The sequence below is a fragment of the Leuresthes tenuis genome, unplaced genomic scaffold, assembly GCF_036924035.1.
Source record: "Leuresthes tenuis unplaced genomic scaffold, fLeuTen1.0.hap1 SCAF_16, whole genome shotgun sequence".
Classification (NCBI taxonomy): Eukaryota; Metazoa; Chordata; class Actinopteri; order Atheriniformes; family Atherinopsidae; genus Leuresthes; species Leuresthes tenuis.
The window spans coordinates 29,851,920-29,865,604 of NW_027325370.1; the positions used below are offsets into that span (position 1 = coordinate 29,851,920).

At 40.1% G+C, this 13,685-nt stretch overlaps 2 protein-coding genes and 1 pseudogene across 3 annotated transcripts in view; all 3 read left to right on the forward strand.

The window, feature by feature from the left end:
* The window catches only part of ttpal (tocopherol (alpha) transfer protein-like), a 204,872-nt gene that overhangs the window by 169,192 nt on the left and 21,995 nt on the right, over positions 1-13,685 (forward strand). The gene's annotated exons all lie outside the window — the stretch shown is intronic.
* Positions 1-13,685, forward strand: part of LOC140271510 (neural cell adhesion molecule L1.1-like) — a 138,760-nt gene that overhangs the window by 77,107 nt on the left and 47,968 nt on the right. For both annotated transcript variants that reach the window (XM_072366757.1, XM_072366758.1), the window contains 4 exons: positions 5,585-5,745; positions 6,079-6,238; positions 6,934-7,061; positions 7,149-7,250. In XM_072366757.1, the coding sequence (XP_072222858.1) occupies positions 5,585-5,745; positions 6,079-6,238; positions 6,934-7,061; positions 7,149-7,250 (551 nt within the window). The remainder of the gene's footprint in view (positions 1-5,584; positions 5,746-6,078; positions 6,239-6,933; positions 7,062-7,148; positions 7,251-13,685) is intronic.
* On the forward strand, positions 4,022-4,373 carry LOC140271206 (nicotinamide riboside kinase 2 pseudogene; annotated as a pseudogene).

Genomic DNA, 13,685 nt, shown 5'->3' on the forward strand with positions numbered 1-13,685 from the left:
CAAGTGCATTTCAGGGATATATCTTTTCCTTTTACAGTAGTACTATGCATGACAGTAATATGTAATCACAAACTCTTTGATTTAATTGTCTTTACAGTTTGAGTAATGAAAAAAAATCAAATGAGTTCCGTTTCATTCACTCTGCTTTCTTCATGATGGAAATGTTGCTGAAAATATTTTTTTATTCTATTTATTATTATTATTGCATGAAGCATTCCTTTTGGTGTCACAGTTGGATGACAAAAGAAAACACTAAATATGTTTCCTCATCCCTACATTTGTTAGTTTACCATATATGTGTGTTGTTTTATTCACATTGAGCTTCAAATGACACTATGATGATTGATAAGACCTTAAGAGATCAGGTTGTGTTACACAGGGGTGACACTTAGCTATTTATTCAGTACAGTATTTGTGTGTGTTCTGACATACTTGATGTATAAGACTGTATTATTTTCAAAACTGTTCATGATTTGAGGAGTAACTTGTAACTTACATCATTGTACCATTATCATTGTATGTATCATGTATCATTGTACCATTCCAAAATATACCAAAGTATACCAGTTGTCCATCCAGCAGCTGATGATGGTTGGTCTTTGCTTAAAAACAATTGTTTGTTATCTGGGATTCTCTGGGACAGATTATAGATTACTCAGCTATACCCAAGTATACTGCTTGAGTAAATATACTGAATTTTATCACAACATGTGAAGTATATATTTTGCTAGGTTTTATTTTGCTAGGTTTGCAAAAATGTAGCTGAATAGAAAAAGGGGGGAAACAAGATGATTAGTTTTTCAACAGCAAAGAGAAGTTTATATCAGGCTTTTATGCAACATTTGGACAAAATAGAAAGTCCATCAAAATTTAATGATTAAATCAATTAGATTTCTTTTTCATTTGAGTTTTCACTTCTCAGTATACGCTTTATTTTTGCATTCCTCTCTCCTCCCAAAAACTCACGGATTTTTACTCGTGCAGTCAGACACTACATAAAGAGCAAATGAACATGGAATGTAAAACATGTCATTCATTGTTGTGATGGCTGTACAGTAAAAACAATATGTTGTAGTCTAAACTGTGAGGTTCTTTTAAACCCTAACCATTGACTTTTGTTTTAGGGTTGACAAAAGTCAATGGTTAGGCAACATTTAAATAATAAGTATAAGTAGTTCTCCACAAGTGCAATACACAACATAGGAGAGCCAGCTCTTCAGGTTAAGATTCAGCAGTGCACCTACATCTCAAAGAAAATGGACACTCTTTAGAGGACAGTACACATTCTGGACAGAGAAGACAGGGAGAGGGAGTTTGGAAGAGTTTGGGAGTAGAGTCAAGGAAGCCATCATTAGTCATGTTTCCATCCAAAAGTGATTTGAATCATTGGGAAATGCACAATGATTCGAATCAAGTGTGTTTCCATAAAAAGTATGGACTATGGTGAAAACTACTAACTCTGTCTAAAATCATTGAAAGGGCGGTCTTTAAGCAGGTCACCGATTACCTCTCACATAACAACCTCCTTGACCCAAACCAATCTGGGTTTAAAAGTGGACACTCCACCGAAACGGCTCTGTTAGCTGTGACAGAAGCCTTAAAAGAAGCCAGAGCGACAGCTAAGTCCTCTGTACTTATCCTGCTCGACTAATCAGCTGCATTTGACGCTGTCAACCACAGTATCCTTTTGTCCATACTCTCTGGCATGGGCATCACAGGGAGAGCACACTCCTGGTTTGAATCATACCTCACTGGTCGGTCCTTCAAAGTATCCTGGCTTGGTCACACTTCTGCAGCGCACCACCTCGACACAGGGGTCCCCCAAGGTTCAGTACTGGGACCTCTTCTCTTTGCCATATACACCAACTCACTGGGACAGATCATCCGATCACATGGCTTCTCATACCAATGTTATGCTGATGATACCCAGCTCTAACTATCATTCCCACCTGACGGTCTCAGCACGAATCTCAGACTGTCTCTCTGACATATCAACATGGATGAAAGCCCATCACCTCCAACTTAACCTCCCAAAAACTGAACTGCTTGTCTTCCCAGCCAAACCAACCATACACCACAGCATCTGCATCCAAACCGAATCCCTATCTCTTGCTCCATCAAAGGTTGCTAGAAACTTGGGTGTCATGATTGATGACCAACTAACCTTCAAAGATCACGTTACCTCGGTTGCTCGTTCATGCCGCTTTGCATTACTAAACATAAGAAAGATCAGACCATACCTAACCCAACATGCCACCCAACTCCTGGTGCAGGCCATGGTCATCTCCTGCCTTGACTACTGCAATGCTCTCCTAACTGGTCTCCCAGCCTGTACTATGAAACCTCTGCAGATGGTCCAGAACACGGCGGCGCGTCTGGTCTTCGATCAGCCTAAAAGAACACACATCACCCCTCTGTTCATTGAACTCCACTGGCTACCCTTAGCCGCCCGCATCAAATTCAAGTCACTGATGTTAGCCTACAAAGTGCTTAATGGAACGGCTCCCATCTACTTGAATGCTCTTGCAAAGGCTTATGTCACAACTCGGTCCTGCCGATTGTCCCAGGATTGTCGTCTAGCAGTGCCTACACCACCTAAAACAATCATTATAAACTTTCATTATGAAGAGTTTTTGCTGCTGGCAGGAAGGATCTTCTGTATCATTAACATAAGACATGGTAACCTAGATGAAAAAAAAAATGGAAATGCTGGACGAGGCATCAGCCTCCATTGAAAACTTTCAGTGGAGGGCATTTCCGTGGAAGTGTGGTGAAATTAGATAAAACGCCATAACCAGAAAAGTGATTTTATAACACATCACATGTCATTCGAAAGCCATGAGATTTACAGGGTTTCATCACTGTTGGGCCATAAAGAAATCTATATATGACTAAAATCTTTCAACGCCATAGTCCTGCTCACTGTAAACAGGAAGTGATATACGTTATTCTTTCACTCATTTCTTCACTAGAATTATCCCATTCATTCGAGAGAGTTTGTTCAAAAAATGCATAACATTTTCAAGATACTACTTTACATGATTTATGTTCGTTCATCATAAGCCTTTATTTTTCTTCTTATTTGAAAACAGGAAGATATTATAGCTCTCATTTGCAGTGTAAATCCATTGTCCCATTCATTATTAACAGAACTTCACCAAAACAGAGGAAGTTGGTGTCAGTCTGTAGTGCATTGCCTTACATCACTCATATTTTGCATGATTGACAATGGTCCCAGCCTGAACATGTTTGCACATCACACTCACGATCACAGGACCTCCTGATGACCTCTTAGAAGAAGTTATACATATTACTTTTTCTTGACGTTCCTGATACCTTATTGCTGCAAGGGCCCCCTGTCGTGACACAGGCTGAAGCACTGATAATGTGAGAGGGCTGATCATTACTGCATGCAGCTTTAACTGAGTTTGGTTTTTTTGGAATTAAAAGTTTGGAGTTATTTGATTTACTGCGTTCCCTACTATGCAGCATCATCAGTTTGGCTTAGTTTAGATATAAAAAGAATTGTTTTAATTTCACCATCCATCTGCCTAATGTGAGCTTGTGGGGCATTGGGTCATCTCCATCTCTTATATCATGTTTTAGAATATCCTTGTGTTAAAATTATCAAATAAGTAATTGACTGCTGCATGTTTCCTTTGACAAACCACAATGACAAAAATATAATGAAAAATAGATGGTTGGATGGTGAAGTTATATTTAACACTTAAAACCATGCACCTTAATGGGAGTTATAAAAGTTATATTAAAGGGAGTAAGACCAACATTTACGTTCAGTTAATAATTGAAAAAGATATTTGGATAAAAGAAAAACATCCAGTGTTAGTAGCAACATAGTAGCAACAAGTTTCAGCAGTTCTAATCATATTGTATGTATTTTGTTTGTTGTCAAGATAGAGCTCTTCCTCCGGCAAACACTTGTTTTTTGAGAGATTTTTTACACTGGTATGAAAGAGCCTGTAGAGCACACAGCATTGTTGATCCCAATGGTCCTCAGTGGATGTTCACTTGTTACAATTTAGGAATTCAAAAGATTTATTTCTTCAAGCCCCAAGATCAGATTGACATTGGTGAAGATGGATTTAAGCAGTACGATGTCATTACTGCTCTGGACATGGAAACCATGATGAGTACAATCTCACGATGAGGAGTCTCACGGTGTTAATAACACCTTGGATACTGAGATTGTGCTAAAGTCTGACCGTAAGGAGGAGGAGGAGACTCATATCCACATTGTGGACGGCTTCCTGCTTTACACCTAAGAACCTTTGATCAACGTGATTAACCAACGCTACTTTATTTCCATCGATTATGAAGAATGCAAAAAGAGGAGCTGATCGAGGAACTACCTGGTGCCTATTTGATGGCCATGTCTGGCCCATGTATTTGAAACACAATATGTAGTAGACAAAACGTGCAGATGGAGGGGAACAACTCATCACCTCCTCTTTGCCCCGACCCTGGACCCTCTTCAGTTTTCACACCGCCCAGACAGATCCACTGACGACGCCATAACCTTCCTGAGGCACAAGACACTTTCCCCCTGGCCACTAGGCTGGGGAACTATGTGAGAGTGCTGTTTGTGGACTACTACTCAGCGATCAACACCATAGTCCCCTCCAGGCTGGTCACTAAGCTTTGTGATCTTGGACTGAACTTCTCTCTGTGTAGGTGGGTTCCCATAATTCATCCCCCATCACACTCAACACTGGATCCCTGTAAGGATGCGTGCTGAGTCCCCCGCAGTATTCCCTATATACACATGACTGTGTGTCCAGATCACACAGCAATATCATCATTAAGTTTGCTAACGACACAGCCGTCATAGGGTTAATTTCACATAACAACCTGAAGAGATGATGTCGGGAGAATAACCTCCTGCTGAACATGAGCAAAATGAAGGAGCTGATTGTTGACTACATGAGGAAGCAGCAGAGTAACATCCATCCACTCTGCATCGGTGGGTCTGAGGTGGAGAGGAGGGACAGTTTCAAATACTTCGGTGTGATCATCACACAGGACCTGCACAAAAAAGTGGCGCACACACTTTTTCACGTCAATGATCAGATGTATCAAGAGCGACCGTGGAAATGTGCGGTGCCTCACACAAACTTCAGGGCTGTCGTGATTCTTTGGCGACACTTAGAGGTGATGTTGGGAAACTGTTATAATAAATAAATGTCAACACAATTTGTCCTCGAATGAGTGATTTGCACATTTGTGACACATGGACAATTAACACAAGTGTTTGCAATTACACTACTGGATATAAAAGCATTCGCAAAGTGGTGCAATGCATACTATTAAATACAATGGCTGCTTTAGCGGTGTTGGAAGACATTGTAAATGGTGCAATTGGAAGAAAGCATATGTTCAGAGACAGAGAGGATTTGCTGGCACATGATGACAACTGGCTGGTTGATATTATCTGACTTTCTATGTCTAATGTTGTAAAAAAAAAAAAAGATATACTCAGGTTGTATCAGAAGGGCCAGGACTATGACAGCATTGCTAATTAGAATTTATAAAAATTTATATGTTCACTAACTTTGTGTGTCTGTAGGGAAAGTGAGGATATGGTTCCTCTGCTGTTAGATCCTCGTGTTTCCTTGTTGACCAATGGAACTATTGAGCTGCTGAATGTTAGCCATGAGGACAGCGGAAGGTACACCTGCTCTATCAGACACACCAATATCTCCATCACTGCTAACTTGGAAGTCTTCAGTAAGTCACACTCACATTTAAAAAAAAACCAAACATTTAAAAAAAATATATATAATTATATATATATATGTTGCAATGGGTTCCTAAAAATGCTGAAAAAAGTGGCTTTTGTTTCTCTTTTCCTCTCATTCTCTTAATTTTCCTCTTCATTCTTTTGTCTTCACTGTAAATCTGATTTTAGCTTTATCTACTTAAAACTGTGAATAGTATTTGAAAAATAAGTTACAAAGAGGAATGAGATCTTTTCAGTAGTTAAATAATCTAAAATAAAGTAAGGTATGCATAGAATCACCGCTTGGAATCTGCTTTTCTGGATTTTCCCGTTCCTGTCAGATCGAACTGTGATACTTACGGGCCCCAGAGACATTCACATTCTCAGAGGAAACACTGCTTTTCTGGACTGCCATTTCTACAAAGATCCTCGGCTGCACAAGCACAAGGTCATCTGGAAGAAAGAGGGATTCAACCTCCAGAATTCATCACCACATGACAAGTAAAAACACACACAATGCGTTATGGGAAAATAACTGACACCAGTCACTCAGAAACAAACATTACAAGCAACAGTGAAGATGAAAAAGACTCTTTGGCTCAACCAAAACCCAACAAAAATACAGCATACATAGACTGCACATCATATTCCTGAAGGACTGCTTCTACAATATTAGATTTTAGTAGTGGATGAAAAAATTAGTATCTGGAGGCATGAAATATCTTCACTGTCAAAAATGCATCATGCTCTGGAAGAAGACGGGCACTTGTTCCGACCCAAAAATTCTGATTGCTATCAAGTGCTGTGATCTGACGAGTGCAGACACAATCAGTGGTATTTCAATCCTGATTGTAGTGTGGCTGTAATAAAAAAGAATTTCAGCCCCATATATGGGACATATTTCCTACTACAAGCAAGTTGTGACATGTAGCAGCTGTGAGAATCCTCCACTATTCTGAATTGATCATATTTATACAAGAAGAAGTCCTTCAAACAATATAACAATCTGTCCTGGCAATATATGAAGAAAACTCATGTGTTTATATGAGCTCCTTGTTGCTATGGAATCTCTCTCTATTTGTGGTTTTAATTAGACAGAAATAAATAAGACTGTTAAAGCCACACAACACATTTACCATATAACCTCATTTAATGTATTTGTGTGTGTATATGTGTGTTTCATTGTGTGTTTTAAGGTACACAATCTTCGACAATAATACGATAAAAGTGACAAATGTCCAATTAGACGATTCTGCACGTTACTCCTGCGAAGTCAACACTGAACTGGACCGTGTAACTGCTATGAGCTCCATCACTGTAGTAGGTATGTCATTGTGTATACTGTAGATGTATGCTATGCATAGGCTGTTACAGTGTGTTCAGCACTAATAGATTTCTGTTGGGCCTTTAGCTCCCCCGGACCCTCCTACCTCTCTGTCTCTGTCTAAAATTGAGGACAACAACCTCACTCTCAGCTGGTTCCCAGGATCCTCTCACAACAGCCCCATCATAGGTACTACACATCTACAAATACAGAAAATATATGGCTATGTTTTGAGATTAGAAGTTATCTTCAAAGCAGTTTTCTGTAAAATGACATCCAAATTGGCAGTTACATACTTCCTTTGTTTTTCAGTATTCAGTATTGCAAATGTTCAAACAGTTTAACAGCTCTGCTTAATTTTAGGTTGGTTTACAACTATATAGGAAAGAACTGTGCAAAATAACTATGAGCTAAAGTAAACAAAGCAAAAACTGTGTTATATTTGATTACTTGGACCACAGATAGGCAGTTACGGTCGATCAATTACCAAATATCAAGAACAGGATACCCATATAATGGAAAACAAGTAATGAAAAGAATAAATCATGGATAAGTGGTAAATAATTTCTACAGAATTATTTAGAGTGAAGAAGTGGAATATACTCATCTTAATTCAATCTGATTGAGCTGTATTCTGCCTGTTAAAGATCAGACTATGTATTGCATGTTCACTGAAAGCTCCTGCCAAAAACTGCTACCAGTGACACACATTTGTATAAGACTATGTTCGATTCAATTCAATTCAATTTTATTTATATAGCGCCAGATTACAACAATTGTCATCTCAAGGCACTTAAGTAATATAGTCCAATTCAAGCCAATTGGAATTCAATTCATTGTAATCATAATCCAATTAATTCATATAGAGCTAATTCAAAAAATTAATATCCTAGCTAAGGAAACCAACAGATTGCACCGAAATGTGTCTTCAGTCCAATCTCCCGTCCTGAGCGTGCCTGTGGCAACTGTGGAAAGGAACGACTCCCTTTTAACAGGAAGAAACCTCTGGCAGAACCAGACTCAGGAAGGGTGGCCATCCGCCTCGACCAGCTGGGGTTTGAGAAGACAGAAAAGAGGGAAAAGAGGGGGGAAAAACACCATAACGCCATAACGCCAGGTTGCATCCTGTTGTCGTTGCTACTTTGTTCTTGCGTGAGGAAGAAAAGAAAATCTATGTAAGCAACTGAAAAACAGCAAAAGCAGTAAAAATGTGGAAAAAGGAGAGACAATGAGAAAAAATAGAATCTTTAATTAATTCCTCTTTATATTTCTATTCTTCTTAGTGGCACCCGTGTCATTCCATACTCGAGGTGAAATTTTGAAAAACAGCTTTTGCCATGACACCCAAAATGCTTTCATGTATAAATTCAGTTGATTGAATATGATTTGGAAAGGCACACGTCTGTCTATATAAGGTCCTTTAGTCAACTGTGCATGAAACTGAGCACAAACTATGAAGTCCTAGGAATTGTCTGTAGACCTTCCAGACACGATTGTATTGAAGCACAGATCTGGGGAAGGTTACAGAAAGATTTCTGTTGCATTGAAAATCCCAATGAGCACAGTGGCCTCATCATCTGTAGTGTGGAACCACCAGGGCTCTTCCAAGAGCTGGCCACCTGGCCAATCTGAGGTTAGAAGGGCCTTAATCATGGAGGTGACCAAAAACTCAATGATCACTCTAACAGAGCGCCAGCGAAGCTCTCTGGAGAGATCTGAAAATGGCTGCGCACTGACGACTCCCTACCACCACCTGCAGCTAACCCTGGAACCCCTTGCCTTTCCCACATCTGATGTTTTATCAAAGCCAAAAGCGCCCCTGTTCAGCTTCCTCAGCCGGGTCTTTAATGGCCTTTTTGAGCTTGTGCTCTGGATGCTCCCACAAATCCTCTGCAGCTGACTTCCACTGGATGGCTAACAGCTGACCACCCTGCTTCACCCTGATGCAGGTACTTCTCTCTCTTCTTCTTCTTCTTCCTCTATCCCTCCCTTCCACGGAACAATGAGCTTTGCCATGATCAGGCTGCAGTGTTCCAAAGCACAATTGGTGGTTTACTTCAGCTGACAATCAAGATCTACTCTGAGGTTCCACTCACACCCTGATGTTAGGGCAGATCTCACCGTATGGTTGGCATTCTGTGCAACACCTCCTTGTAACAAAGATGACTTTGTGAACAAAGATGACTTTGTTACTAGTCCTGACAGTAGTTTTTGCTCTTGTAAATATTGCACAGGATGTGGGCATATATTGCACTTTACTAAATTACACTTTAAGAAACGACAATGCACATGAATGCAAGCACTTTGCACTTTATTAGCGATGTTTGCACAAAACAAATTTCACTGTGCATTCTGGCATTGGCTGACGGCTTTGCTTTGCGGTAAGACGTATTGCATCACTTCCTGTTGCTTTGTGTGTGTGCACTGTGACAGTTCTCGCTCCTCTTGAACTACTAATAATCACCTTATTTCTCCCTATAATTTTCGCATCTTACATAGTTCACTCTATCCCATACTTGTTATATTCTAACACTCACTCTTACAGATCTTTAGTTTTTATTTTTCACTTTTTAGCAGTGTGTCGGGTTCTCTAGCTTAGCATGGCTACCAGTTCTCTTCCTCTATCTCCTGCTTTCACCTGCTCCGTGTGTCAGATGTTTAGTTACTCCTCTGCCTCCTTTAGTGGTAATGGTACATGTAACAAATGTAGTCTTTTTGTAGTTTTGGAGGCAAGGTTATCTGAATTGGAAGCTCGGCTCTGCACTGTTGAAAACCACCCGATAGCGAGCCAGGCCCCTTTAGTCAGTGCGGAGCCACCTAGCGTAGCTAGCTCTGTTAGTCGTCCCCGAGCAGATCCCGAGCAGCCGGGACTTAAGAGTGGCTGGGTGACTGTTAGGAAGAGGAGTCATAGTCCTAAAGTCAAGCCCGTGGTTCACCATCAACCTGTCCACGTTTCAAATAGATTTTCCCCACTCAGCGACACACCCGCTGAGGAGAAAACCCTGGTAATTGGCAGCTCTATAGTCAGAAACGTGGCATTAGCGACACCAGCGACCATAGTCAAATGCATTCCAGGGGCCAGAGCGGGCGACATAGAATCCTATTTAAAACTGCTGGCTAAGGATAAACGTAAATACGGTAAAATAGTTATTCACGTCGGCGGTAATGACACCCGGTTACGCCAATCGGAGGTCACTAAAATTAATGTTGCATCGGTGTGTAATTTTGCGAAAAACAATGTCGGACTCCGTAGTTTTCTCTGGACCCCTGCCAAATCTGACCAGTGATGACATGTTTAGCCGCATGTCCTCATTCAATCGCTGGTTGTCTAGATGGTGTCCAGCAAACAACGTGGGCTACATAGATAATTGGCAATCTTTCTGGAGAAAACCTGGTGAGGAGAGACGGCATCCATCCCACTTTGGAAGGAGCTCTTCTCATTTCTAGAAATATGGACGAATTTATTAGTCAGCCAAAAACATGACAACTCTGTTAGTGAATGATTTGATTTGTGATCATCATATTGATATATTTTGTTTTACAGAAACCTGGCTGCAGCAGGAGGATCATGTTAGCATTAATGAATAAACTCCCTCTGACTATTTAAATGTTCACGTTCCTCGAACCACAGGTAGAGGAGGAGGAGTGGCAGCTACTAATCAGTCCTAGACCCAAGATTAGTTTTAGCTCTTTTGAATATCTGATTCTCAGTTTTTCCCACCCAAAGTGGAAATCACAAAAACCTCTTGTGTTTGTTGTTGTGTATCGTCCACCTGGCCCTTATTCTGAGTTTCTCTCTGAATTCTCCGAGTTTTTATCCCAGTTAGTGCTGAGTACAGATAAAGTCATTGTAGTGGGTGACTTTAATATTCATGTAGATGTTGAAAATGACAGCCTAAATATTAACTTTAATTCTATATTAGACTCTATTGGATTTTCTCAAAGTGTTCACAGACCTACTCACTGCCTTAATCACACCCTTGACCTTGTGCTGACTTATGGCATTGAGAGTGAACAGTTAACAGTGTTCCCTCATAACCCTGTCTTGTCTGACCATTTTTTAATAACTTTTGAATTTACATTACTTGACTACACGGTTTCTGAGAAGAATTCTACATATAGAAGGTGTCTGTCAGAGAATGCTGTAACCAGATTTAAAGAGTTGATTTCATCATCCTTTTCCTCACTGCCATGTGCTGATATGACAGAGGACGGCTACCTAAATTTTACTCCAGTAGAACTTAACTCTCTTGTTGACAGCACTATAGCTTCAATGCGTACAACACTGGACAATGTTGCCCCTCTGAAAAGGAAGGTAATCAGTCAGAAGAGGTTGGCTCCTATAATAACCTATAAGAAAGCACTTCGTAAAGCTAGAACGGCTTATTATTCATCATTGATAGAAGAGAATAAGAATAATCCCAGGTTTCTTTTCAGCACTGTTGCCAGGCTGACAAAGAGTCCGAGCTCTGTTGAGCCATGTATTCCTTTAACTCTCAGCAGTGATGATTTCATGAGATTCTTCATCAATAAAATTGTTTCTATCAGAGAGAAGATTAATGGAATCCTTCCCATTATTATCACTGATGTATCATCAAGTAGAGCAGCTTTAGAAGTATCTTTCGAACCTGAATTGTATTTAGACAGCTTCTGTCCAGTTGATCTTTCTGAGCTAACAACAGCAATAGTCTCTTCTAAACCATCAACTTGTATGTTAGACCCAATCCCAACCAGACTGTTCAAGGAGGTTTTCCCCTTAATTGACACTTCCATATTGGATTTGATCAATCGGTCTTTGTTGACAGGATATGTACCTCAGACTTTTAAGGTTGCTGTAATTAAACCTTTACTTAAAAAACCTACTCTTGATTCAGAAGTGTTGGCTAATTATCGAACCTATATCCAATCTCCCTTTTTTCTCTAAAGTTCTTGAAAAAATAGTTGCAGTTCAACTTTGTGATCATTTACATAGAAATAATCTGTTTGAAGAGTTTCAGTCAGGATTCAGAGTGCATCATAGCACAGAAACAGCACTGGTGAAAGTTACCAATGATCTCCTGTTAGCTTCTGATAGCGGACTTGTTTCTGTGCTTGTCCTGTTGGATCTCAGTGCTGCATTTGATAGATCGATCACAGCATTCTGTTACAGAGACTTGAACATGTTATTGGGATTAAAGGAACTGCATTAGGCTGGTTTAAGTCATATTTATCTGATAGATTCCAGTTTGTTCTTGTAAATGAAGAATCTTCCTCACACGTTGGAGTAAGTCATGGAGTTCCTCTGGGTTCTGTGCTTGGACCGATTCTTTTTACTTTATACATGCTTCCATTAGGTAACATTATCAGACAGCATGGCATACATTTCCTTTGTTATGCTGATGATACTCAGCTGTACTTATCTATGAAACCAGATGAAACCAACAGGTTGGTCAGACTACAAGCCTGTCTTAAAGACATAAAGACCTGGATGACTCAGAACTGTCTGCTTTTAAATTCAGATAAAACTGAAGTTGTTCTCTTTGGACCTGAGCGCTTCAGGGAGAAATTGTCTAGTTATATAGTTACTCTAGATGGTATTTCCTTGGCTTCTAGTTCTACAGTGAGGAACCTTGGAGTTATTTTTTCCCAGAATTTATCATTTGACGCACATATAAAACTGGTTTCTAGGACTGCCTTCTTTCACCTTCGTAATATTGCTAAAATCAGGAACATCCTGTCTCAGGGTGATGCAGAGAAACTAGTTCATGCATTTGTTACTTCAAGATTGGACTACTGTAATTCCTTATTATTGGGCTGTCCCACATATTCTCTGAAAAGCCTCCAGCTGATCCAAAATGCTGCAGCCAGAGTTCTGATGAGAACTAACAGGAGAGATCATGTTTCTCCAGTTTTAGCTTCTCTTCATTGGCTCCCTGTTAAATTCAGAATAGAATTTAAGATTCTTCTTCTCACATATAAAGTTCTTAATGACCGAGCTCCATCATATCTTAAAGATTTAATTGTAAGGTATTTTCCTAACAGAGCACTTCGCTCCCAAACTGCAGGTTTACTTGTTGTTCCCAGAGTTTCTAAAAGTAGAATGGGAGGTAGAACCTTCAGTTATCAGGCCCCTCTCTTGTGGAATAAGCTGCCAGTAAATGTCCGGGAAGCAGACACCCTTTCCACTTTTAAGATTAGGCTTAAAACTTTCCTTTTCGATAAAGCTTATAGTTAGGGATGGCTCAGGTAATCCTGAAACATCCCATAGTTAAGCTGCTATAGGCTTAGACTGCTGGGGGACCTCATCTGTCACACCTTTCCTCACTTTGCTCTCTTTTTCCCCGTTTAATTTCACAATTGATTTTATGTACATGTGACATTATTGTGGTTATTAACTTGTGTTTCCCTGTTCCAACAGATATCCTTTGAATGGCGTTATGGTGTTTTTCCCCCCTTTTTTCCCTCTTTTCTGTCTTCTCAAACCCCAGCTGGTCGAGGCAGATGGCCACCCTTCCTGAGTCTGGTTCTGCCAGAGGTTTCTTCCTGTTAAAAGGGAGTCGTTCCTTTCCACAGTTGCCTCAGGCACGCTCAGGACGGGAGATTGGACTGAAGACAAGTTTCGGTGCAATCTGTTGGTTTCCTTAG